This window comes from Salvelinus alpinus, chromosome 12 (assembly GCF_045679555.1).
Source record: "Salvelinus alpinus chromosome 12, SLU_Salpinus.1, whole genome shotgun sequence".
In the NCBI taxonomy this organism is placed as follows: Eukaryota; Metazoa; Chordata; class Actinopteri; order Salmoniformes; family Salmonidae; genus Salvelinus; species Salvelinus alpinus.
The window spans coordinates 8,074,785-8,102,367 of NC_092097.1; the positions used below are offsets into that span (position 1 = coordinate 8,074,785).

Below are 27,583 nucleotides of genomic sequence, written 5' to 3' on the forward strand. Positions count from 1 at the left end.
GCATAGGTCAAAGATTATGGTCCATGGAAATGTGACATTTCACTCAAAAGGTCACATTCATAAAATGTGCATTTCTGACGACCGCACGAACAGTGGATAAATGAAGACACCAACCAGTAAACTATCCCATTGCTGCAGGGAAACATTTTCTATGAGCTCATGTAAAGTTTAGTTTGGCTCTGCTGCTGCATGACTCAGGCCCAGTCAGTGAGAGGCAGGGATGAATCAGTGCTACTGATAGCAGGGGATTCCCTGTGTGCCATGACGGAACTTCCATGTGTGTTACTGGGGTATGGGCCAGAAACAACTGGCTATCCTCTACCTCCTAGCCCCTAGCCCTTTTGGATATATTTGGATCTGAACAGGTATTTTGTGGTTGAGGAGTTGTTTCTGCAGTATAGTTTTTTTTTTTGGGGGGGGGGTCCAAACTTAGTGTGAAATAACACCTGATTCACCAACTAACCAAATGATTTCCCACACCTTGAGTAGCTAAATCAGGTGTTTCACTGCAGAGTTGGGACAAGAGCCTGCAGTACTGCAGCACTCCAGGAGCAGGAGTGAGGAGCCCTGTTTGAGACAGAGCGTGTGTCTAGATGGTGCGTATGTGAGGCTAGGAAGCTGGACCTGGCATTCAGTGTAGACATCTGGGGGATTACAGAGGCATCCCTAGAGGTCACGTCGTCCCCTGAGCTGGGAGGTTTTGGGCAGCTGTCAATGAATGGGGGCAACATTTTGGGGGCAATGACAATGAAACAGAATGCAACTGAATCTGGTTGTTTTAATGGTGACTGTTGATAGTTAATTCCTGGTGACTTTTGATAGTGAATTCCTGGTGACTGTTGATAGTGAATTCCTGGTGACTTTTGATAGTGAATTCCTGGTGACTGTTGATAGTGAATTCCTGGTGACTGTTAATAGTGAGTTCCTTTCCGCGTGGGCTTATTGATTCTGAAGTCTATTTGTGTTTCTGGTCTCTTCCATCAATGTGTTTTAAGGACTGTCGAGATGGAGAGCCGTTAAATTATGACGGTTTTAATAACATGATTATATATAACCAGTGTGTTTAATAGGACTATATTGTTACATTCCAACCTACAATTCCTCTACCATTGAACAGCCTTGTGCTTAGTCTAATATTGTTGCTATGGTGACTGCTCCTAGGGATTCATAAGGCAGAGGAGAGGAAGCCCTGTCGTTACATCACTCCTGGAGAGTCTCTCTCTCTCCTCACATCCAGGATATTAGAGGTAAAGTCAAAGCACAGTGACACAGCACTTTGAATTTCTTTCTAGAGACAAATGCATTTTACAGTGTCCAGTACAACACTAAAGCAGTTTATTGAAACAGGCCTTGTAATACCATAAGAATTTGTCTGACTTTGTTGACTGGGATATTTGGGGGCAATGACAATGTTAGAAATTGAAACAGTTTTGCAACTGTGGTATTCATACTTAGCAATGAAAGTAATATGAGTCTTCTTTCCCCTTTAAATGATTGATGAATTTATTTATACATTTTCCGTAATCTCTGGTATGCTTGGTCCCGTTCGAGCTCCTTCAACTGATCGGATAGTGGATCATCGTTTTACATACAGCCAAAGAGCTAAGCACAGTATACAATAAACATTCTATACTAAAACCCGTTCTTTAATGACTGGCTTGGTATTTATATCCATTGAGAGAAAAGTGTGTATGTGTACACTCCTCATGATATGATTGGTGGGCTTCCCTTTGTCTTGACTCAAAGCGTCGAACGCAGAGTCATGATATAGAAGAGTGAACTTTATAAATACCCCCCCCCCGGTCTGTCATTAGACATCCTCTGAAGAGTAGATGGATGCTTTGCAGTTTGCACCCAGAGTAATAACAGCACTAAGTCTGAAGCATGCTATTACTGGCTGATGCCATATACTGTACCTTTTTATATCAGTTTTAGGGCTAAGACAACATGAAAAAGGGGGTGTTGCAGATATAAACAATCATCAATACAGTTGAAGTTAGTACTACCATAAAAGTACTCTCCCCAGAATGTACTGCATCCCCTATATCATTATAGCTTTCTGCTGCATTTTAGCAGAAGCTCTTATCCAGAGTGACATACAGGAGGAGCAATTGGGCTCTTCACCTAGCCGCCTTGGGGATTTGAACCAGCGACCTTTCGGTTATTGGCCCAACACTCCGCTAGGCTACCGGCCGCCCCATCTGCATCACTCCTTACTGCATCACAGCATCACTCTTTTCATGTGGCAGATGTCGTCTGCCTGAGAGTGGAAGGAGTATGCTCGGGGTCTCCTCTCCTCCTCTGCATGAGCATGACACAAACATGCACACGCACATACGTCTGCCTGCAGCCAGAGCCCCAACCGAGCCACAGAGAACAAGGGGGCTTGGCTTCGTTTTGTGCAACTAGTCTATGATATGGATGACGTGTGTGTGTGTGGTTTGTGTGTGGGTGGATGTATGAAGGGGGGTTGTTCCTCATTCCTGGCAATAGAGAGAGTGCCGTTCCTGAGAAGTGTCTCTCAGCACTCCGATGCCAAGGGTTCTAGAGTGCAGTCAGCCAGGCGTACAGTACCAGCTGAGACTATCTACATTTTACAGCTGGGTATCGGCTCAAGCGTACATGTATTCAGTACTGTACATGCTGCACACATTCCCACCGACACACACACACTGTCCCACACTTTCACAGTCACACACACACACAGACTCAAACTCACAAACATGTTACATTACATAGATATAATGTATGTAATGTATGTAATGTATGTAATGTATGTAATGTATGTGCGGGGTTGACTAAATAGAAATGGAATCACATGACTCATTTAGGAATCTTGGGAGATGCACTGAACTGCAGCTTGAGGTTTTCCACATTAGCAGTAATGGTGAGTTTTACTGACAAGTGATCTATTGCTAGGATAACTCACAGACAAGTTTTAATTTCCCCAACGATACAAAAAAAGAAGTGGGGAGAAGCGAAGAGTGGACCATGTTTCGAGAAAGAAGTCAGAGAGAACAAAGCCACTCAGCACTTCTGATAAGCCACCTGGAACAACCTGCAGCTGTGACGTCATTTGGCCACTGCTTCTGAGAGTAGATAATCTGATGACTTTCCCCATGCAATTATTATCGCTGTTGGTGAAGAAGATAAAATGTTGGAAAGAGGAGATGAGAGTGTAGAATGGGAAGAGAGAGGAGGAGGAAGGAAAAAAGAGGAGGAATGCAGTGGAGGCTGCTGAGGGGAGGACGGCTCATAATAATGGCTGGTACAGAGCGAATGGAATGGCATCAAAAACATGGCAACCATGTGTTTGATGTATTTGATACCATTCCACAAATTCCGCTCCAGCCATTACCACAAGGCCGTCCTCCCCAATTAAGGTGCCACCAACCTCCTGTGGAGGAATGCAATAATATGTGTGTGTGTGCTTGCGCGTGTGTGAGTGTGTTAAATACATTTTCTCAAAGACATTCACCTCTTGAGATGAACAATCCCAATTTGTGACCCTGAAATTATTTTCACTTAAGTAACAACATGCAAACGCTGTCTGATTTGCAGACACATTTATGTGCTTACATTTGTCCTGGGACAACGACAACACACCATGAATACATTGTGATGCTACAAAACATGACCTCAGTACTCTACTCCACTGGGGGTAGCTATAGACCAAACACAGGCCTGCTGAAGACTAGGGAGATACATAACGGCAACATACACAGTGTGTCCTCTTGTACTGGTCTCTCTGGGATCTTATTCCAGAACTAAGACACTAGGGAAGAGACAGAGTGCAGCACACACTCATTTCCCCCAGGCAGTCCATTGGAGGGGAGGTGAGGTCTCAGCTGAAGGCACTGTGTCCGTGGCACCTTGCCTCTGGCTTCTCTCTCCGGGCCAGTACAGTACAGTGTGTATGTGCGGACGATTTGTGCTGGTGGAGGGTTGTGCTGGTGGAGCTTGAATCCCATAGTGATGTGTCAGGGTAATCCTCCTGTAAGGCCTTTGGAGGTAAGAGTTTGAGACACTGACGTTAAAGTCTATTATGGGTCAGTCAAAATACTTTGGTTGAAACTCAGGCAGTTTTTATGACTGTACAGTATGTCCAAGACGATAAGTTCTCTCATTCGTTTACATCATAATCCACCACATTACATAAGGAAGAAAAATATAGTGATAAATGACCTCCAGAGTGTAGGTGTTTTGCTGCTGCATTGTCTGTTGGGTGATGGTTGTTGGCAGGTTGAGATGGGGTGATGAAAATTTCCATCCTGTGAAAAAGGGGAAATTACATGTGATTTAGGATTCTGTCTAGTCATACATCCTTACATATACTGCCATTATCAGTTCATTCATCTTTGATTGAATTATGCATGTTCGATATGGGAATAAAAGAGTCTAGACTATCATAATGTGGAACGTAACAATGAACTATCCTCTCTGTCCTACATAAGTTATCTCACTTGAGGGCAGTGCTGAGCGTTGTTTTGTTAATGGCCCTTTCAAGTAGTGGTGGGTAAATTTATAAGGACATAAAAAGAGATCTGTGAAGCTAATTCTGCTCTAGCCCATTTTAACAAGCAATTAATTAGGCTACTACAATTTTCTCCTGCATTCAGCACTATCACTTTCAAATGTCAAATGGTTTCTCAACTAGGATGATGTGTTTTTAACAGAGATAGTCAGGCCCTATTATGTCCATTTAGATTTCAACTAAATCTAAATTGTGCGTAACTGATTAAATCTAGGTGAATTGGGTCTGATCAGCCTTGGTGGAAGGGCACGGTGCACCATGGCTGGTGATGGCTATGATTCATCGTAACAGCTGCTCTTACTGCGGGATGGAGAGGGAGACTGTAGAGCAGAACAGGGACAATACCCCGCGGGAGTACGGTGCAAATGACCAGCCCTACAGCCCCCAGACGGTGAGAGTGAAAAAACAAATCAATATGTTGTTTACGTTATTTTGTTGACATTACATTGTGCATGTACTGTCCTTCTCACATTTTTACTTTCAAAAGACGTGACCTAATTATCATGATTCATTATGAATCAGTATAATTAGCCTACTCATCTTCATTGTTGTTATAAGTGATTAGTTATCAGAGATTGACAATAATAATAATTCATGTATTTTTTTTATTTGTTCATGTGTTATTACATTCGTTTGGCACATTTGGCACATTTGTTTCTATGTATGCTGGTGTGTGTGCATGGGTTGTCTATGTCCACTGCCATCTCCTTTTTTTGGCCTTTAGGCCTATATGGCCTTTCTGTTTGTTGTGAGAGGAACAGTTAACGGTGGATTCAAGACATAACATTATATATCATTAAAATCACTACAAACCAGTGAAATATCATTTTAGGAATATTAAAGATACTTTTTAATTGTTTGAAAATAAAATATAGAATGAGGGATGCAAATACTGACCAAAACCAGGTATGAATTGTGTTTTAGACATACTTTTTGGCATATTTCTGCTAATATTTTACAAAGATGATCTATTTTGCAAACCTGGATAAATTGGATGTGTAATCTGTATAATCACAATCATTTTGGAATTATCATTATTGAAAGAGTTGTGGCAATGTCAGACATTTACATTTTAGTCATTTATCAGAAGCTCTTATCCAGGGCGACTTGCTCAAAGGCACAACGGTAGATTTTCCCCCTAGTTGGCTCTGGAATTTGAACCAGCGACATTTCTGTTACTGGCCCAATGCTCTTAACAGCTAGGCTAGGTGCTGCCCATCCAATTAAATCCAATCGAGCCTGTTTGGCGGCCATATTGGAAAATGTGTACCCTGTGGTTACATCAGCAATATCTAGGCATCATTGTTTAGACTTTTCCTAGCTTTATGTTAAGTTTGGTGTGCTCGTTATGAAGGCATTTTGGGGTACAGGTACCTCTTTGCTGGACGTAATGCATTCCTATGGGATTTCATATAGGGTGCAATGTACGGTGCAGGTTTCACATCACATTTCTTGATAACACAATTTATAGAATCATATTGCATATCATTTTCATCAATAGACATCAGTAAATGCCTATAAAACATTTTCTAAGTGTTTTAATGTGATACATTTGAAATGGCTACAAAACTCAACAATTCAGACAGCTACAGTGGGGAGAACAAGTATTTGATACACTGCTGATTTTGCAGGTTTTCCTACTTACAAAGCATGTAGAGGTCTGTAATGTTTATCATAGGTACACTTCAACTGTGAGAGACGGAATCTAAAACAAAAATCCAGAAAATCACATTGTATGATTTTTAAGTAATTAATTTGCATTTTATTGCATGACATAAGTATTTGATCACCTACCAACCAGTAAGAATTCCGGCTCTCACAGACCTGTTAGTTTTTCTTTAAGAAGCCCTCCTGTTCTCCACTCATTACCTGTATTAACTGCACCTGTTTGAACTCGTTACCTGTATAAAAGACACCTGTCCACACACTCAATCAAACAGACTCCAACCTCTCCACAATGGCCAAGACCAGAGAGCTGTGTAAGGACATCAGGGATAAAATTGTAGAACTGCACAAGGCTGGGATGGGCTACAGGACAATAGGCAAGCAGCTTGGTGAGAAGGCAACAACTGTTGGCGCAATTATTAGAAAATGGAAGAAGTTCAAGATGACGGTCAATCACCCTCGGTCTGGGGCTCCATGCAAGATCTCACCTCGTGGGGCATCAATGATCATGAGGAAGGTGAGCGATCAGCCCAGAACTACACGGCAGGACCTGGTCAATGACCTGAAGAGAGCTGGGACCACAGTCTCAAAGAAAACCATTAGTAACACACTACGCCGTCATGGATTAAAATCCTGCAGCGCACGCAAGGTCCCCCTGCTCAAGCCAGCGCATGTCCAGGCCCGTGTGAAGTTTGCCAATGACCATCTGTATGATCCAGAGGAGGAATGGGAGAATGTCATGTGGTCTGATGAGACAAAAATATAGCTTTTTGGTCTAAACTCCACTCGCTGTGTTTGGAGGAAGTAGAAGGATGAGTACAACCCCAAGATCACCATCCCAACCGTGAAGCATGGAGGTGGAAACATCATTCTTTGGGGATGCTTTTCTGCAAAGGGGACAGGACGACTGCACCATATTGAGGGGAGGATTAATGGGACCATGTATCGCGAGATCTTGGCCAACAACCTCCTTCCCTCAGTAAGAGCATTGAAGATGGGTCGTGGCTGGGTCTTCCAGCATGACAACGACCCGAAACACACAGCCAGGGCAACTAAGGAGTGGCTCCGTAAGAAGCATCTCAAGGTCCTGGAGTGGCGTAGCCAGTCTCCAGACCTGAACCCAATAGAAAATCTTTGGGGGGAGCTGAAAGTCCGTATTGCCCAGCGACAGCCCCGAAATCTGAAGGATCTGGAGAAGGTCTGTATGGAGGAGTGGGCCAAAATCCCTGCTGCAGTGTGTGCAAACCTGGTCAAGAACTACAGGAAACGTATGATCTCTGTAATTGCAAACAAAGGTTTCTGTACCAAATATTAAGTTCTGCTTTTCTGATGTATCAAATACTTATGTGTAACGTCAGGTGAATGATGGGTGCAGAGTCAGGCGCAGAGAGAGCAAAAGTATTCCAGGGAAAAAACGCTTTAATTCCACAGCATGAAAACAGGAACAGGTACAAACGGGTGGTGCCAAAACACAGGCGTAAAACAACCCACAGTCCACTGTTTAAAATAAAGCTGAATAGCAAAAATCCCACAATCAAAGAATCACTCACGACGTCCAACATGGATACACAAAATAAGCCCGCACAAACACTAGCGGGCGAAACTAACCTAAATAGTACACCTCCCAAAACCCCAACAAGAAACAGGTGAAAACAATTAGACAGACATAAACGAAAAGGAAAAAGGGATCGGTGGCAGCTAGTAGACCGGCGACGACGACCGCCGAGTGCCACCCGAACGGGAAGGGGAGTCACCTTCGGTAATATTCGTGACAGTACCCCCCTCCTGACGCGCGGCCCCCGCAGCGCGCCGACGCCGGCCTCGGGGACGACCCCGGGGGCGAGGCGCAGGGCGATCCGGATGGAGGCGATGGAATTCCCTTAGTAGATTTGGATCCAATATATCCCCCACCGGGACCCAGCACCTCTCCTCCGGCCCGTACCCCTCCCAGTCCACGAGGTACTGCAGGCCCCTCACCCGGCGTCTGGAATCCAGTATGGACTTTATCGTGTACGCCGGGGTCCCCTCTATATCCAGAGGGGGCGGAGGGACCTCCGGAACCTCACCTTCCTGCATGGGACCAGCTACCACCGGCCTGAGGAGAGACACATGAAACGAGGGGTTAATACGATAATACGAAGGAAGTAACAATCGATAACACACCTCGTTTATTCTCCTCAGGACTTTAAATGGCCCTACACACTGCGGACCCAGCTTCCGGCAGGGCAGGCGGAGGGGCAGGTTTCGGGTCGAGAGCCAGACCCTGTCCCCCGGTGCAAACACGGGGGCCTCACTGCGGTGACGGTCAGCGCTCTTCTTCTGCCGTCCACTCGCCTGACGCAAAGACTCCTGGACGGCTCTCCAGGTCTCCTTAGAGCGCTGCACCCACTCCTCCACCGCAGGAGCTTCGGTCTGGCTCTGATGCCATGGTGCCAGAACCGGCTGGTACCCCAACACACACTCAAATGGTGACATGTTGGTAGAGGAGTGGCTTAGTGAGTTCTGGGCGATCTCTGCCCAGGGGATGTATCTTGACCACTCCCCTGGCCGGTCCTGGCAATACGACCGCAGAAACCTACCCACCTCCTGGTTCACTCTCTCCACCTGCCCATTACTCTCCGGGTGATACCCCGAGGTCAGGCTGACCGAGACCCCCAGATGTTCCATAAACGCCTTCCATACTCTGGACGTGAACTGGGGACCCCGATCAGAAACGATATCCTCGGGCACCCCGTAGTGCCGGAAGACATGGGTAAATAGTGCCTCCGCAGTCTGCAGGGCCGTAGGGAGACCGGGCAACGGGATAAGCCGGCAGGACTTAGAGAACCGATCCACAACGACCAGGATAGTGGTGTTCCCCTGAGACAAGGGAAGATCAGTAAGAAAATCCACCGATAGATGGGACCACGGCCGTTGTGGAACGGGGAGGGGTTGTAATTTCCCTCGTGGCAAATGTCTAGGAGCCTTACTCTGGGCGCACACCGAACAGGAGGAGACATAGAATCGCACGTCTCTCACCAAGGTAGGCCACCAGTACTTCCCTCTAAGACTTCGCACCGTCCTTGAAATACCCGGGTGACCTGACGAGGGTAGACTATGAGCCCATCGAATCAATTGATCACGAACAGCGAGCGGCACATACCTACGACCCTCCTTTTTCTTCACAAAAAAGAAACTCGAGGAGGCGGGTGACATGGAGGGCCGAATGTACCCCTGTCCCAGAGCCTCCGTGATGTATGTCTCCATAGCCAACGTCTCCTCCTGGGACAACGGATACACGTGACTCCTGGGAAGTGCAGCGTTTACCTGGAGGTTTATCACGCAATCCCCCTGTCGATGGGGTGGTAATTGGGTCGCCTTCTTTTTACTGAAGGCGATAGCCAAATCGGCATACTCAGCAGGAATGCGCACGGTGGAAACCTGGTCTGGACTCTCCACCGTTGTCGCACCGATGGAAACTCCTAAACACCTGCCTGAACACTCATCAGACCACCCCTGGAGAGCTCCCTGTCTCCACGAAATCGTAGGATTGTGAATAGCCAGCCAGGGAATCCCTAACACCACCGGGAAAGCAGGGGAATCAATAAGGAACAGACTAATCCGCTCCTTATGATTACCCTGCGTCATCATATCCAGAGGTATCGTGGCCTCCCTGACCGGCCCTGACCCTAATGGTCGACTATCTAAGGAGTGCACGGGGAAAGGGGGGTCTACCTTAACGAGCGGAATCCTCAACCTCTTAGCGAGTCCGCGATCAATAAAATTCCCCGCTGCGCCTGAATCGACTAGCGCCTTATGCTGGAGAGATGGGAAAAACCTTAGAAAATAGATTAACAAAAACATGTGACCAACAGGAAGCTCTGGGAGAGTGTGGTGCTGACTCACCTGAGGTGACCGAGGAGTGTTCTGCCTGCCCTCTCGAATCCCAGATGGACTCCTCCAGCACCGACCGGAAGTGTGCCCTCTCCGGCCACAATGGGTGCAGGAGGAGCCTCCTCCTCCGGTCTCCCTAGACGCAGCCCCTCCTAGCTCCATAGGAATGGGAGCGGGGGGGGCAGGAGGTGGAACTGACAGGACCCTCTCAGAACGTCCGCGAGCAGCCAGCAGATGGTCTAGCCGGATTGACATGTCGATCAGCTCATCCAAACTGAGCGTAGTGTCCCGACAAGCCAGCTCTCTGCGGACGTCCTCCCTTAGGCTACACCTGTAGTGGTCTATCAGGGCCCTGTCGTTCCACCCTGCTCCAGCAGCCAAAGTACGGAAATCCAGTGCAAAATCCTGCGCGCTCCTCGTCCCCTGCCGGAGATGGAACAACCTCTCACCCGCCGCTCTGCCATCCGGGGGATGATCAAACACAGCCCGGAAACGGCGGGTGAACTCCAGGTAGTGACCCCTCGCTGAGTCGGGTCCATTCCATACGGCGTTGGCCCACTCCAGGGCCCTACCCGACAGGCAGGAAACGAGGACACTCACACTCTCCTCGTCCGAGGGAGCAGGCCGAATGGTGGCCAGGTAGAGATCAAGTTGGAGCAGAAATCCCTGGCAACCGGCCGCTGCTCCATCGTACTCCCTCGGAGGCGTGATGCGCAGGACGCTGGCACCGGCTCCCGCTGGAGGAGATGGTAATGTTGCTGGTGGGAGGGTAGGTGGGGTAGTAGGGAGACCACTCCTCTCCCAACGATCCATCCTCTCCATCATCTGATCCATTGCCGAACCAATGTGATGTAGGATGGACGTATGATGCAGGACTCTCTCCTCCATCGTGGGGAGAGGGGTGGTCGCTGCTCCTGCTGACTCCATCAGGTGGTGCGGGCTTCTGTAACGTCAGGTGAATGATGGGTGCAGAGTCAGGCGCAGAGAGAGCAAAAGTATTCCAGGGAAAAAACGCTTTAATTCCACAGCATGAAAACAGGAACAGGTACAAACGGGTGGTGCCAAAACACAGGCGTAAAACAACCCACAGTCCACTGTTTAAAATAAAGCTGAATAGCGAAAATCCCACAATCAAAGAATCACTCACGACGTCCAACATGGATACACAAAATAAGCCCGCACAAACACTAGCGGGCGAAACTAACCTAAATAGTACACCTCCCAAAACCCCAACAAGAAACAGGTGAAAACAATTAGACAGACATAAACGAAAAGGAAAAAGGGATCGGTGGCAGCTAGTAGACCGGCGACGACGACCGCCGAGTGCCACCCGAACGGGAAGGGGAGTCACCTTCGGTAATATTCGTGACATTATGTCATGCAATAAAATGCAAATTAATTACTTAAAAATCATACAATGTGATTTTCTGGATTTTTTTTAGATTCCGTCTCTCACAGTTGAAGTGTACCTATGATAAAAATTACAGACCTCTACGTGCTTTCTAAGTAGGAAAACCTGCAAAATCGTCAGTGTATCAAATACTTGTTCTCCCCACTGTATTTCTGGCATTTTTTCTACCACTATTCTGGTCATATTTGGCTAAATACATATAACTGACATACTTGGGCCATTATGTTGTCTTGTCCTCGTTGTAACACACATTTTAAGCCATTATTGTTCATATTACACCAATTATGTATTCAGTTATCGCCATGAAAAATCAATGCAGTCCCTCCCCATTGAAATGAATGGTGGCCATCTTGAAAATAGGCTGCTGGGACTGAAATCTATAATGACAACAACAACAAAAATCCCAATGGGTCTCCTTGTTCTGTGTGAAATGTGATGTAGTTATCATCTAGGGTGCCATGTGATAATAGAGCACATCTAAATAGTGACCTTTCTGTCTCGATGTACCCCAAAATGCTTACATGTATGACCTTTGATTCCCCCAAGGTGGGCCCATAGAGATGTCATTACCATTTCAATTGTTTCATACCTTAATTGGTGTTGTATTATGAGGTTAATAATACTGTCCATCAATTATATTAGTATGAAAAGATTGTTCCATGATAATACAAAATTACATTTCATACCCCCCAGCCTGTTGGTCCAGCTAACGCATAGGGGTCATAACATATAACGCAGTGATAACCACATTTATCTACCTCCGATACCTGGGTATCAGATCAAAATATAACCTACAGACATGGACCTTAATGAAAATCATCATTAGACTTTGCCACCCCTAAGTGGAATAAAAATGAAATTTGTCTCTCTGGCCCATGGCCTACTAGTAATGAGAAGGAATGGTAATGAACGACTCAGGACTGCAAGATTTCAGATAATAAAATATGGCTAATATTTTGAACGGGCAGTTGAAGTAGACCTATATTGATATTATTGCTGCTCTTTGGTGTTAGGTCTATGTTGATCCTCTTTTTGCATGCAATATTTTTTATTTATTTATTTATTTTACCGTTATTTTACCAGGTAAGTTGACTGAGAACACGTTCTCATTTGCAGCAACGACCTGGGGAATAGTTACAGGGGAGAGGAGGGGGATGAATGAGCCAATTGTAAACTGGGGATTATTAGGTGACCGTGATGGTTGAGGGCCAGATTGGGAATTTAGCCAGGACACCGGGGTTAACACCCCTACTCTTACGAGTATGTCACGTTCCTGACCTGTTTTCTGTTGTTTTGTATGTGTGTGATGGTCAGGGCGTGAGTTTTGGGTGGGCAGTCTATGTTTGCTGTTTCTATGTTGGTTTTGGGTTGCCTGGTATGGCTCTTAATTAGAGGCAGGTGTTTTGCGTTTTCCTCTAATTGAGAGTCATATTAAGGTAGGTTGTTCTCACTGTTTGGGTGTGGGTGATTGTCTCCTGTGTCCTTGTCGGTGTACCACACGGGACTGTAGCGTTTGTTCGGTTTTTGTGTAGTCTGTTTTCCCTGTCCGTGCGTTCTTCGTGTTTTATGTAAGTACTCTCGTTCAGGTCTGTCTTCTTCGTTTTGTTGTTTTGTAAAATATTCAAGTGTTCTTCGTGTGTTTAGTTTTGTCTTGTAAATAAAGTTTCATGATGTATTCAAAACCCGCTGCACGTTGGTCAAATCCATGCTACTCCTCTTCTGATGAGGAGAAGGAGGAAGCGCGTTACAGAATCACCCACCAAACCCAGATCAAGCAGCGGGTTAATGGACAGCAACGACAGCGCACGAAGCAGGATTTATGGTCTTGGGAGCAAGTATTCAACGGAGAAGGACCCTGGGCTAAGGTGGGAGAGAATCGCCGCTCTCGGGAGGAGAAGGAGGCAGCCACAGCCCAGGAGCGCTGGTATGAGGAGGCAGCGCGGCGACGCGGTTGGGAGCCCGAGAGTCAGACCCAAAAATTTCTTGGGGGGGAGAACACGAGGAGTGTGGCAAAGCCGGGTAGGATACCTGAGCCAACTCCCCGTGCTTACCGTGGAGTGAGAGAGCGTCGTACTGGTCAGACACCGTGTTATGCGGTAAAGCGCACGGTGTCCCCAGTACGCGTGCTTAGCCCAGTGCGGGCTATTCCACCTTGCCGCACTGGGAGGGCTAGGTTGGGCATCGAGCCAGATGTCATGAAGCCGGCCCAACGTATCTGGTCTCCAGTACGTCTCCTCGGGCCGGCATACATGGCACCAGCCTTACGAATGGTGTCCCCGGTTCGCCAGCATAGCCCAGTGCGGGCTATTCCACCTCGCCGCACTGGCAGGGCTACGGGCACCATTCAACCTGGTAAGGTTGGGCAGGCTCGGTGCTCAAGAGCACGTGTCCTCCTTCACGGTCCGGTATACCCGGTGCCACCTCCAAGTACCAGTCCACCGGTGGCAGCCCCCCGCACCAGGCTGTCTCTCCGGGTTCTCTCTCCAGCTGCTCCCACCTGTCCAGCGCTGTCAGAGCTTTCCTCCTCTCCAGCGCAGCCAGTGCCTATACCACGCACCAGGCCTACTGTGCGCCTCAGCAGGGCAGAGTCGGCCGTCTGCCCAACGCCTTCTGCACTGCCTGTCTGCCCAGCGCCGTCGGAGCCATCTGTCTGCCCAGCGCCGTCGGAGCCATCTGTCTGCCCAGCGCCGTCTGAGCCATCCGTCTGCCCAGCGGCACCTGAACTGCCCGTCTGCCCAGCGGCGCCTGAACTGCCCGTCTGCCCAACGGCGCCTGAACTGCCCGTCTGCCATGAGCCTGCAAAGCTGCCCGTCTGCCATGAGCCTGCAAAGCCGCCCGTCTGCCAAGAGCCTACAGAGCCTTCCGCCAGACCGGATCAGCCAGAGCCTTCCGCCAGACCGGATCAGCCAGAGCCTTCCGCCAGACCGGATCAGCCAGAGCCTTCCGCCAGACCGGATCAGCCAGAGCCTTCCGCCAGACCGGATCAGCCAGAGCCTTCCGCCAGACCGGATCAGCCAGAGCCTTCCGCCAGACCGGATCAGCCAGAGCCTTCCGCCAGACCGGATCAGCCAGAGCCGTCCAGCCAGGACCAGCCAGAGCCGTCCAGCCAGGACCTGCCAGAGCCGTCCAGCCAGGACCTGCCAGAGCCGTCCAGCCAGGACCTGCCGGAGTCCCTCAGCCAGGACCTGCCGGAGTCCCTCAGCCAGGACCTGCCGGAGTCCCTCAGCCAGGACCTGCCGGAGTCTCTCAGCCAGGACCTGCCAGAGTCCCTCAGCCCGGAGCTGCCCCTTATCCCGGTGCTGCCCCTTATCCCGGTGCTGGCCCTTATCCCGGTGCTGCCCCTTCATTTAGGTGGTTTTAGTTGGAGGGTGGTCATTGGGAGGGGGATACAGAAGCGGGGAGTGACTATGGTGGTGTGGGGACAGCGTCCGGAGCCTGAGCCACCACCGTGGTCAGATGCCCACCCAGACCCTCCCCTGGACTTTGTGCTGGTGCGCCCGGCGTTCGCACCTTGAGGGGGGGGTTCTGTCACGTTCCTGACCTGTTTTCTGTTGTTTTGTATGTGTGTGATGGTCAGGGCGTGAGTTTTGGGTGGGCAGTCTATGTTTGCTGTTTCTATGTTGGTTTTGGGTTGCCTGGTATGGCTCTTAATTAGAGGCAGGTGTTTTGCATTTTCCTCTAATTGAGAGTCATATTAAGGTAGGTTGTTCTCACTGTTTGGGTGTGGGTGATTGTCTCCTGTGTCCTTGTCGGTGTACCACACGGGACTGTAGCGTTTGTTCGGTTTTTGTGTAGTCTGTTTTCCCTGTCCGTGCGTTCTTCGTGTTTTATGTAAGTACTCTCGTTCAGGTCTGTCTTCTTCGTTTTGTTGTTTTGTAAAATATTCAAGTGTTCTTCGTGTGTTTAGTTTTGTCTTGTAAATAAAGTTTCATGATGTATTCAAAACCCGCTGCACGTTGGTCAAATCCATGCTACTCCTCTTCTGATGAGGAGAAGGAGGAAGCGCGTTACACAATAACACAACCAAAAACACGTTTATTAGTTGAATGCATAATTGATTGTGTCTCATCAATTTGTTGTCTCGGATATAGGCTACACAAAAACTATGAAACCATTCTACAAAGTAGATTTTTATGTAAATGCTTGTTTCATTAGTCTATAGGTCAACCTATTTATCACATTAAGGCTCAAGGAGGGCTCTTTGCTCTCTCCTTCAAGGCGGGCTGGTAATCCATCTGTGGGATCGCAACGCAGAGGTGGCACCAGAGGTCCCAGAGTGGTGTGGTGAAAAGAACGTTTCTGGGGGCCATAGTTTTTTCCTGATCTGGTAACTTAACAAGGTAAAACTCCGGACCTTATATGGTATGACGTATATAGGCTATATATAGGCTATGATGGGACCAGAGTTTTTCTAATCAGGTCACAAAAAACTCCTGGAAATACTCCTGGCCTTGGGGAGGGGGAAAACTCTGTCAAACTACAGAAACCCTGTACTTGTTCATATTCATTATATTTTAAAGATGGACTAGGGGGTGTTTCCTATACTCAGACACAGAGAAAGCAACATGATTGGACAATAAAACTGACAGGGCCGCGCTTACTTTGCGCAGGTTTTCTACGACGGGTTGATCAAAACAAGCATTGTTAGTACCACTAAGCCACACTAAAAAAATCAGTTTAGCACGGGTAAGCCTATGATGCAAAAATTTTGTTTTCTGTTCCATCAGACTAATCCCTGCGCATCCAGTGTCCCATCAGCTCACCCGGACAGTTAATTAACTTGATCTCCACTGTAAAAAGCATCTAGACATTATTTCACCTTGCTTCTAGCCTAACACTTGGTTCGCAACAACCGCGGTTTATACAAACATTGCTCTCTGTCTCTCGAAATGTGCAACATTGTTTCAATATTGAAATCCGATCTCCGCTGTCCTATAGAGAATTAACGTTTCAGGACAAGACATCTTTTCTCAACCAGTTGAAATCATGAATCAGCATAATTGTTATGTCAATGTATACACATTTGTTTAATAGAAAAACAGGTCAAACTAAATCAAATGCAGCTATTCTAGCTTGGCTAGCTAGCAAGTAAGTGTGTCCCGTGTTCGGTTGTGTGGCTCAGATGGTAGAGCATGGTGCTTGCAACACCAGGGTTGTGGGTTTGATTCCCACGGAGAAGTATAAAAATGTCTGCACTCACTACTGTAAGTCACTCTGGATAAGAGTGTCTGCTAAATGACTAAAATCTAAATGATAATAGTGTTGCACGGAACATTTAGAATGACTGGGTCGCGTCCATAGCTATAGAACAAAAAGACTGGGTCACGTCTCTGGCAACCTAAACGATAGAATGAACGGCCAGGCGGCTTAGCTAGCAACCATAGATGTATTTCTGATGAATGTAAGCATTAACTCTTGGTAGCTGAATAATAACCAACTTTCTAAGTTGAATTTGCACTCATTCAGTTCCAACACAGTCTCACATTCAATTCGCGCATATATGTACAAAATGTATTTCAGCAGATTTCGTGCCTTTTTGTGCATTTTTGGGGTGGTTCAATTCGTGCGAAAATACACGAATTTCTGTGCTACTTAATTCGTGCGAAAATACACGAATTTCTGTGCTACTTAATTAGTGCGAAAAGACACGAATTTAACCAGTAGGCGACACAAGCCTTTGCAACAACCATATAGACGCGATAATTTGTATTTCATTTTTGTTCTTCTTAATGGCTAATTCAACGTCATGAATATACAGAAATGTTGTCTTTGTTTAACCATGTTTTAAAATGTGTCGTTGTATGCCTATATGTACTGTTTTAGACTTGCTGAACAGAATTTTTGAGAAAAGACGCACATTTAAGTGCGACTTAATTCGTGGGAAATATTGTTTTATTAATGCCAATGCTGTTTTCTGTGCTTGATTTTGCTTAATACTTTGGATACTGGTGCACTTGTAATCAGAACGCCTTTTTGTCATGTAGGCAACCATACACGATTTTCTTCATAACCCATTTCATATTTCGTGAAGCCTAAATTACACAATTTTCTTCATAATGCATGTATTACATGTTAATGTAAAATAATGAATTGTGTTGGCTTACACTTATGGCCTTTCCAAGGCCTTTCCATACCTTAAGGGAACATTTTAGCACTCACCATATGGTGAGTGAGAAACGCCACATTGCAAATGTAAGGTCCCTTACTAGACGTCCTGCAACGTTTCTAAAATTCGTGGACGGCGTCGGGCCGTGCGCGGGGGAGAGATCTTTCAGGAAGTCATCAAACTAAATCTCTCAGACGTTCGGTTTCCGTTTTATAAAAATAACACATTTTGGTCATTTTTCCGCAGTCTCGGAAATTCCCACCAGAGGGAAAATAAATAATATTGCAAATGCACAAGCACATTGCAAATGCATGTGGCCTTTTCTCCTAAACGGAAAATATTTCGAAGACGTAATGGACAGTTGGCCCCGAACAAGATGGCGTCGAGGCCTCAACGCTTTTTGAGTTATGGCCATTTTTCTGGGATTAAAGGTCAAAAACGCAAAGTAGGGTGCTAATTTGACCGCTTCACGTCAAAGTACATAAGCATACGGTGTCAGGAAAAAAAGAACCAGCCATTTATCTATCGTAATTTAAGAGAAATCGTACATTGACAAATTGGTCATGTTCACAAAAAGGAGTAAAAAAAAAAAAAATTACAGATCCAGTTGCAGTGTGTTCAGACGAACATTTTTTAAGTGGGTCTCGAAGCTCTGCCAGAATTCTGTGATTTTATGTGATTTTATGAAATAACACACACTCATTTAACCCTCTGTAAATAAGTCAGTTCTTAACATAAAGACTTAAAACTCAATATTATATAAGAGCCTACCCCAAGGAGGATATGTGTTCACTTTCAGCTTCCTATGTCAACCGGAAGTACCTTCAAATGGTGCCACAGGGTCAGTTTCGAAGGGTTAAAAAGGTCAGATCTGCCTCCCGGGTGGCGCAGTGGTCTAGGGCACTGCATCGCAGTGCTAGCTGCGCCACCAGAGTCTCTGGGTTCGTGCCCAGGCTCTGCCGCAGCCGGCCGCGACCGGGAGGTCCGTTGGCCTAGCGTCGTCCGGGTTAGGGAGGGTTTGGCCGGTAGGGATATCCTTGTCTCATCGCGCTCCAGCGACTCCTGTGGCGGGCCGGGGTCAGTGCGCGCTAGCCAAGGGGGCCATGTGCACGGTGTTTCCTCCGACACATTTGTGCGGCTGGCTTCCGGGTTGGAGGCGCGCTGTGTTAAGAAGCAGTGCGGCTTGGTTGGGTTGTGCTTCGGAGGACACGTGGCTTTCGACCTTCGTCTCTCCTGAGCCCATACGGGAGTTGTAGCGATGAGACAAGATAGTAATTACTAGCGATTGGATACCACGAAGAAAAGGGGATAAAAGGATGGAGTGAAAAAGTACGGTGCTTAAAGACACACAAAGCCTGCAATGGCATTGCCATTATCTCCAGGCCGTGCCGAGTTCAACGAGATGCCCCGCTTGACCGTAGCTAGCTCGGTCTGAGTGCAGCGACAGGGACAAGAAGAAGGACCCAAATGACCCTTTGACCTCAATTTCATATTTTTTTGCTTTTGGGAGACAGAGAGAGAACCGTTAAGGTTAGAAGCACAATTTGACCTCAGGAACGTTCCTAAGGTCCTCCGATCTGTACAAGCCTAACATTGACCGTGTGGCATTAACCCTTAATAGTTAAAAGAAGGTGTTTACATCAAACAGTTTACAATGACATGTCTCCCCACAGGAAGTAATTGCCTGCTCCCCTAAATTCAACCTGAAGCCTATGTGGGTTAATAATGCCTTATGAACCTGTCTTCGATGACAGTCCATCAGGCCACTATGAGGTCTACCTGTGTCGATTCTAAGCTTCTTGGAGCAACCGGAAGTGGTTAAATCACCCTAAAAGTGTTTGCCATACCCAACCTGCAGTTTGAGAGAAATAGTGCATTCAACCCTATGTAAATCAGTGAGTTCTTAACGTATAGACTTAAAACTCAGGATTCTGTAAAAAGCCCACTCCAATGAGGATATGTGTTTACTTTCAGCTTCCTGTGCCAACCGGAAGTGCCATAATTGGTGTCAAAAGGGCTGTTTCGAAGGGTTAAAAAAGTCAAATCTTTCCAAAACTTAATATATGTGAATAGGCAACCCTCATGAACTGTAAATCAGTCATTCATCCCATCAGATTTCAAGGAAAAATTTACACACCCACACAGAAAGGATGGAGTGACACACTGAGGGGCTTAGAGGCAGACAGTGCCTGCAATAGTTACTTTTGTTTGAACTTTTAAAGAACCGTCAGACCTAGAGTTCTGAAACTTTACAAACCTGTTCTAGAGCTCAGGTCGATTAAGCACGGTGAGTTATGTGGCTCTAGAAGGTTCTCGGACCGATAAAAAGCCTCGGTGCATTTGCATTGACTTCAATTCATTTTGAGCATTACAAAATGGTGACATTTAGAAAAGTCCCAGAGTTGCAAGACTAGGTGCATTGAAACCGGCTCGGCCCATAGAGACGGACCCCGACATTTCTGTCCGATAGCTCATTCAAGGACCCCGTAGCAAGGCATGGAAAAAAAGTGTAATTTCAGCACCAATTAAGGTTTTGCTCGGGCACCGAATGACCTATCGAGCCGAAACTTGGGATTCGAGGTCGCCTCACATAGGGCTAAACATAATGTGAAAACTGGACCCGCAGCTAGAACATAACTACGTATTATTTGTTTTATTATGGTTTAAATGGAAGGCGCTGTGAATTTTGGGCCTGCTCTGAAATATGTGATAGTTGGCTCTAAACGAGTTGGAAAAAGTGAGTTTGGAGTCAGATGGTATCAGTTTGGTGTCTGAAAATATCTAATTGGCTGATGGACACTGACTTGCTAGTTGACTTTTGTGCATTTGCAATATGTTTCAACAGTGAAAAACCACCAAAATAGCATTCTGAAATCACCACTAAAAATGACATCAACATAGCCGTGCCGAGTTCAACGAGATGCCCCGCTTGACCGTAGCTTGCTCGGTCTGAGCGCAGCGACAGTGACAAGAAGATGACCCTTGACCTACATTTCAAGTCTTTTGCTTTTGGGAGACAGAGAGAGAACTGTTAAGGTTTAGAAGCACAATTTGACCTCAGGAACGTTCCTAAGGTCTCTGTGCAAGCCTAACCTTGACCGTGTGGCATTAACCCTTAACAGTTAAAAGAAGGTGTTTACATCAAACAGTTTACAATGACATCTCACCCCATAGGAACACATTGCCTGCACCCCTAAATTCAACCTGAAGCCTATGTGGGTTATGAATGTCTTATGAACCTGTCTTCAATGACAATCCATCAAGCCACTATGAGGTCTACCTGTGTTGATTCTAAGCTTCCTGGAGCAACCGGAAGTGATAAAATCACCCTAAAAGTGTTTTGCCATACCCAACCAGCAGTTTGTGATATATAGTGCATTCAACCCTGTGTAAATCAGTCAGTTCTTAACGTATAGACTTAAAACTCAGGATTCTGTAAAAGCATACCCCGATCAGGATATGTATTTACTTATAGCTTCCTGTGCCAACCGGAAGTGCCTTAAAATGGGGTCATAGGTGCTGTTTCGAAGGTTTAAAAAAGTCAGATCTTTCCAAAACTTTAAATGTGTGAATCGGTCAACCCTCATGAACTGTAAATCAGTAATTTCGCTAAACAGATGTCAAAGAAAAGCTCTCTCTCACACACACACACACACACACACACACACACACACACACACACACACACACACACAGCAAGGACGGAGTGAAAAAGTATGGTGCTTAAAGACACACAGAGCCTTAAATGCTTTTAGGGGGGATCCAGACTTCCATACCCGCTCTGGGAGCACTATACTACCGCCCCAAATCAATGGGTGCTGGCCTGAGTGATTTATGGAGGTTTTCAAAAAATATTCTGTTTTTTCTTCTGGAAAATATTTTATGTTTTTTCTTCTCGAGTCAATGGCCTGAGTGATTTATGGAGGTTTTCAAAAAATATTCTAAGTCCAAACTTTTCATGCACCTGGTATTTTTTGGGGGTTACCAGGCGTCATTTTTCAAAACGGTTGAAATTGCTTTTAGGGGGCATCCAGAGTGTCACATGACCGGATGAGGTAACTATTCTTGTTCTTCTTGTAACTTTCCGGTAGGCTAGAAGCTTTCCGGTGTTTTGCTGCTCGACACAGGTCGACGCAGGTATTGCACTTGATTTATCGTTATCGTAACCGTAGGTGCAGCCAAGTGGAAATACGAAAGCTTTCTAGCTATTTCGCACTGACGGTAATTTGAACACAAGAACGTTTCTAGTGAAAAGGTGCTTACACTCAGAGCCATGTATTTACACTCAGCCACCCTAGCCTTATTACGGGTTAACGTTTTGGTAATTTTGGTTGGCCAACAAAATGTAAGACTACAATGACTGCATACGTTTCCCCAAATGTTATACGAAAAAAAATTGTTTTGTTATTGATGGACAATGGCAAGGCTGCCATTGTATTTTCAGTTACATTCTGGTCAATAAAAATGGTTTACACGTTTGTTTTTTAAGAAATACATGGAACTACAACCGAATAAAACACCATTAGCCATCATGCATTGCATGATTCATTCTATACTGAAGTCTGTTCAGAAAAATCGAAAACAGTACATATAGGCATAAAACCACAATGTTTTAATAGTGATTAAATAAAGACAATATATATATAACCTCTTATGGTTATATGGTTAAAAAAAAGACAAAATATCTATATATTCATAACGTAAAATAAATAAATACAGGCGATCGCGTCTATGGTTGTTGCAACGGCTTATGTGTCGCCAACTGGTTAAATTCGTGTCTTTTCGCACGAATTAAGTAGCACAGAAATTCGTGTATTTTCGCACGAATTAAGTAGCACAGAAATTCGTGTATTTTCAAACGAATTGAACCACCCCAAAAATGCACAAAAACGCACGAAATCTGCTGAAATACATTTTGTACATATATGCGCGAATTGAATGTGAGGCTGGGCTGTCAGTTCTGTATGGTCCTGCCTGACAAAAATAAATGTTGTGTTTTTAACCCCTTTTGAAGTAAAATATTTTTACACAACCATCCATTTCATAAATGGGAGACATACTGTAAGATGTGTGAAAAAATGTGGTTGTGTTTTGTTCTACCTCGGGTAGGTAGAGGTATCTCAAAAACTAAAACCCTTTTTGAGGATTGGCCAAAAAAACTCAAATAAAATGTATTTATAAAGCTCTTTGTACATCAGCAGATGTCACAAAGTGTTTATTCAGAAGCCCAGCCTAAAACCCCAAACAGCAAACAATGCTGATGTAGAGGCACGGTGGCTAGGAAAAACTCCCCATAGTAGGCTAAACTATGCATCGGCTGTTGTTAGTAGCCTACAGTTGATCAGACTCAAAAATAGTCTTGTTTCCATGCAAAACTGCAGCATCACTCCGATGTGAAGGACAGAGAAAATGTACACGAGTTGACAAATCATGAGGCAAATCAGTTTTAAAAAAACAACACTTGGACCCTTTTCGTCGATATATCTTATCAAACTAAATCAAAAGTGCTGTGGCGCAAGTCACCTCGCCACACGTTTCCCGACGGTCATGTCGCAAAGTGATAACATTAAAGGGTGACTGCACTTCCTGATTTGGCTTCATTTTAGATTTGGTTCATTTACAAATGCTAGCGACCGTGACTGAATTGAAACACGTTCAGGGTGTGGTTTTATGTGAGTGTATCTTGTATGTGTTCGCAGGTGGGAAGAGTTAACCAAATTATCTAGGCAATTAGCTTCAGCAGGCTGGCGTGCAACTGTGGCAAAATTGGTTTGACTTTGGATAGCCTATCTCTGGGGATAGTTAGGGACGTCAATATATAACACAACGTAAATGGGCCAATATTTTCATGTTGCCCATATTTTAGTTGTCTCATTCAATGCGTTCAATATTTGTATATGAATTTCTACAATTTCGTTGGTTTGAGGTGTTTAAGTCATTGGAATTTGGAGCTATTGACATTTAAAACTATTGTCCCATGTACATTGTGTAATTTACCAATTGTGCCTAACTACCCCCATAGGGATATCAAATGTCAAACCAAATTGACCATGGGCATTATGATTATGTGCACTCCGAATTGATGATTGATGATTACTAGCGTGCTGCGAGTTGTGGGCAGGATTAAAATGAACCTAGCCCATGGAAAGCTGTTAGGGTACCCTTCATTCTGTGACCTAGGCCTACCATTTTTTCCTATAATTAAAAAAAAACAATTTTGGATGAGACTGACTTCATGACCAAAATCATCCGATTTACACTTTGTAGTCAATTTTGAAAAGAGAATAAATGTTTCTGACTCATATAGCTGGCACATAGGCCGGTATCAATTTAGAGGCAGTCGCTCTTACCCAGGAATCTGTAGTCGTCATGGCGACTGCATCACAACGCGCGCTCAGTCGCATCCAGGGGGCGTGACTTTGCTGTTCTTCATTCTTCTATCCACTCGCACTATGCATTGTGTCCATGTCTTCAGCAATGTGCTCACACTATCCTCCATGATGGAAACAGTCTTGAAGTCATGTTTTGTAGGAAAATAAATTCCAAATAGTCCTTATGACAGTCTTTGGATCGAATTTTAATAAGATACATCGATTACCAAGGATTAGTACCACTATCAATTGTAGGCTATACAACATATTTTAACCTATGTACTGCGTAATGATACATTTAGATTTTTTGGAGGTATTTTATCAAAGGCATTCCAAAGTCTTGATCCTTCCATATCTTAATATTTTTTTGGTATAGGCTATAAGCTGTAATGCTAAAAGTAACATTGTAAACATAAAACAAATACGTAGCCTAAGTTCCCTTTTGTATCAGATCAGAACAATAAGAGCCTAAACCTAAACAATACTCAGTCTGCTCTCATAGTGCAGGCTACAGTAAGTCATGTCCATGATTTTTCCAATACGCATAGGTTGCCCATTCAGTGAGGCATAGCCTATTAACATCCGATGAAAATGACATCATACAGACATTGTAGATTATATTGCTATTCATGACAAGAACACTGAACACTGATAACTGAACTTTCCCCCTCAAAAAACACAACGACAACTCTGCTTCGATTCGGGGGTAAATATGCAACACTTAGGCCTACAACCTATCGAACTACCGAACATCAACACGTATTTTTGACTCAAGGACGAATCGAAAGATGACAGTACGGTTGAACCTGTGTGGTACACTATAGCGGTGCACACTCCACCTGACAGACCTATACGTCACGATTAGCCATCATAGAAAAAATTGTCGTTGCAACTGTATTCTATCTATCATCATACTCCATATAAAGTGAAAGCGTTTACACATCCGTAAATATCTTTTTGATGTTCACGCAGTTTTGGTTATTCTCATTGGTGAAGTTGGGCTGTTTATACCCACTGTTGATGCCCTCCTCTATATATTCTGACTTGCCCAGAGATGAGGTGCTGCGAGTCCTTTTCAGCTCATCTGTGGCTGAGGGTAGGTGCTCGCAGCTGCTGACATGCAAGTACTGTGCGTGCTCTTCTCCATCAGTCTCCCTATGGTAAAAGTAATTGAAGTTGGAGACAATAACTGGCACAGGGAGAGCAATAGTTAACACTCCGGCAATAGCACACAATGACCCAACAATTTTGCCACCAATGGTCACAGGGTGCATGTCTCCATATCCGACAGTAGTCATGGTGACCACAGCCCACCAAAACGCATCTGGGATGCTTGTAAAACTGGATGACGGGTCATCGGCCTCAGCAAAGTAAACAGCACTTGAGAAAAGGATAACTCCAATAAAAAGGAAAAATATCAACAGTCCAAGTTCCCTCATGCTTGCCTTTAGTGTCTGCCCTAAAATCTGTAGCCCCTTAGAGTGCCTGGAGAGCTTGAAGATACGAAAGACTCTCACGAGCCGTATCACTCTGAGAATGGCCAGGGACATGGCTTGCTGACCATTACCCTGCTTCTCAGCCAGTTCTGTCCCCAAAGTGATAAAGTAGGGAAATATGGCGACAATGTCGATGATGTTCATTATGTTTTTTGAGAACGTGGATTTGCTGGGGCACGCGAAGAACCTGACCAGCAACTCAAAAGAGAACCATATTATGCAAAGTGTCTCTATCACAAAGAAAGGGTCGGTGAATGGATTTACATGGTAGGAGGCCGTCCCGTTGACTGTAAGTGCCACAGTGACATGATCTCTGTCATCCCGAAACTCAGGCAAGGTCTCCAAACAGAATATAACAATTGAGATTAAAATGACAAGCACGGAGACTATGGCTATTCCCCTAGCTGGCCCAGAGCTTTCAGGGTACTCAAACAAAAGCCAAACCTGCTTTTGGAATTCATTATCTGGTAAAATACGTTCCTCTTCTTTTATGAATCCTTCATCCTCCCGGAATTTTTCCATAGCCTCTTCCCCGAGTTGATAGAAATTGATCTCCTCAGAGAAGATGTCAATGGGCACGTTAACAGGTCTCCTGATGCGCCCTCCCGACTGGTAATAATAGAGAATGGCATCAAAGCTGGGTCGGTTTCTGTCGAAGAAATACTCGTTCCTCAGTGGGTCAAAGTAACGCATCCTCTTTCTCCGGTCCCCGAGCAACGTTTTGGGAAACTGATTGAAAGTTTTTAGGTGAGTTTCGAATCGCAAGCCTGAAATGTTGATAACCACCCTCTCGCAGCCGAGCTCTTGCTCATATCGATCCACGGACAGGTGTCTCGAAAGCGCCATTGACTCCTCCAACATGTTCTCAACTGTAATGACGCCCATCTCCGTCTTTGAGTAACCGTGGTTCTCAACGCTGTCGGATGATGTTGAAGTGGTCATCCACACAGGTGGTATGGAGGTGTCAGACTGCAACGCGCCTCCTCTAGCCAAACCCCCATACACCCTTGGAGAACCAGAGCCGACGCTCATGCGACGCGTCTCCCATCCCCTCTCCTCGTCGTCTCCGCTCGTTGCCACAGTGAAGTGTTTCCGCCCCACGAAACACACACTGGGGGTTTATAAACACATGTCTATTCCCGCCCATGTCGCGCATATGTCTGACACACTTCCACCGTTCACCAAATCCGAACCCAACTTGACATAATCATAGACATGCAGGCGCGCGCCATCTCACTTTGTTTCCACACCTTGTGACAGAAAGGGATAACAGCAAGTTCCCAAAATGTATCGGGTTCCTATGGTTACCTCATTTTATATTTCCCCTGATTGAGAACATTCTTCACTATCACAAAACCCCTATCATCTCCCTGTCATACATGTACATTTCTATTGTCTAATATGATGACAATTTCAATTAAATGACAAAAACCGTCTGTCACAAGGGGTTAAAAGTAATTTCTATGTTAGACTGACTTGTTTTTCTAGAATTGCTTACTGTTCAGCGCCAACAACCGTAGCTCTCCATGGTGCTGAAAAAAAGCGCTCCATTCATATGACTGATCGGTAGGCTATACAAATAGGCTATTATTAACGCTACGCATGGCCACAAAACATGGCTCAATGATTCATGACTAATCATCATATCAATCTCTTGCACTTGTTGACGTACTCATACCACATAGGAATTATTACCCAATCGCTGCTATTTGATGTCTACATTTCATCATGAGTAATCATTATTCGCTGTTTATGTACATAATGCGTCAGTAATACACTATATATACAAAAGTATATTGCATCCCTTCATATAAGTGGATTCGGCTATTTCAGCCACACCCGCTGCTGACGGGTCTATAAAATCGAGCACACCGCCATGCAATCTCCATAGTCTAACATTGCCAGTAGAATTGCCTTACTGAAGAGCTCAGTGACTTATAACGTGGCACTGTCATAGGATGCCACCTTTTCAACAAGTCAGTTCTTCAAATTTCTTCCCTGATAGAGCTGCCCTGGTCAACTGTAAGTGATGTTATTGTGAAATAGAAACATCTAGGAGCAACAACGGCTCAGCGGTGAAGTGGTAGGCAACATAAGCTCACAGAATGGGACCGCCGTGTGCTGAAG

At 45.4% G+C, this 27,583-nt stretch overlaps 1 protein-coding gene across 1 annotated transcript; it reads right to left on the minus strand.

Moving 5' to 3' along the window:
* Positions 1–1,478: 1,478 nt before the first annotated feature.
* Positions 1,479–26,625, minus strand: LOC139535424 (potassium voltage-gated channel subfamily A member 3-like). The gene is made up of 3 exons (XM_071334817.1): positions 23,940–26,625; positions 4,186–4,271; positions 1,479–4,003 (listed from the first exon to the last, which is right to left on the minus strand). The coding sequence occupies exon 1, from the start codon at positions 26,486–26,488 to the stop codon at positions 24,896–24,898; it is 1,593 nt and encodes a 530-aa protein (XP_071190918.1). The 5' UTR covers positions 26,489–26,625; the 3' UTR covers positions 1,479–4,003; positions 4,186–4,271; positions 23,940–24,895.
* Positions 26,626–27,583: the final 958 nt, after the last annotated feature.

Excerpts from the sequence above, each read along its gene's own strand:
- LOC139535424 (XM_071334817.1), bottom strand. The coding sequence starts at position 26,488 with ATGAGCGTCGGCTCTGGTTCTCCAAGGGTGTATGGGGGTTTGGCTAGA.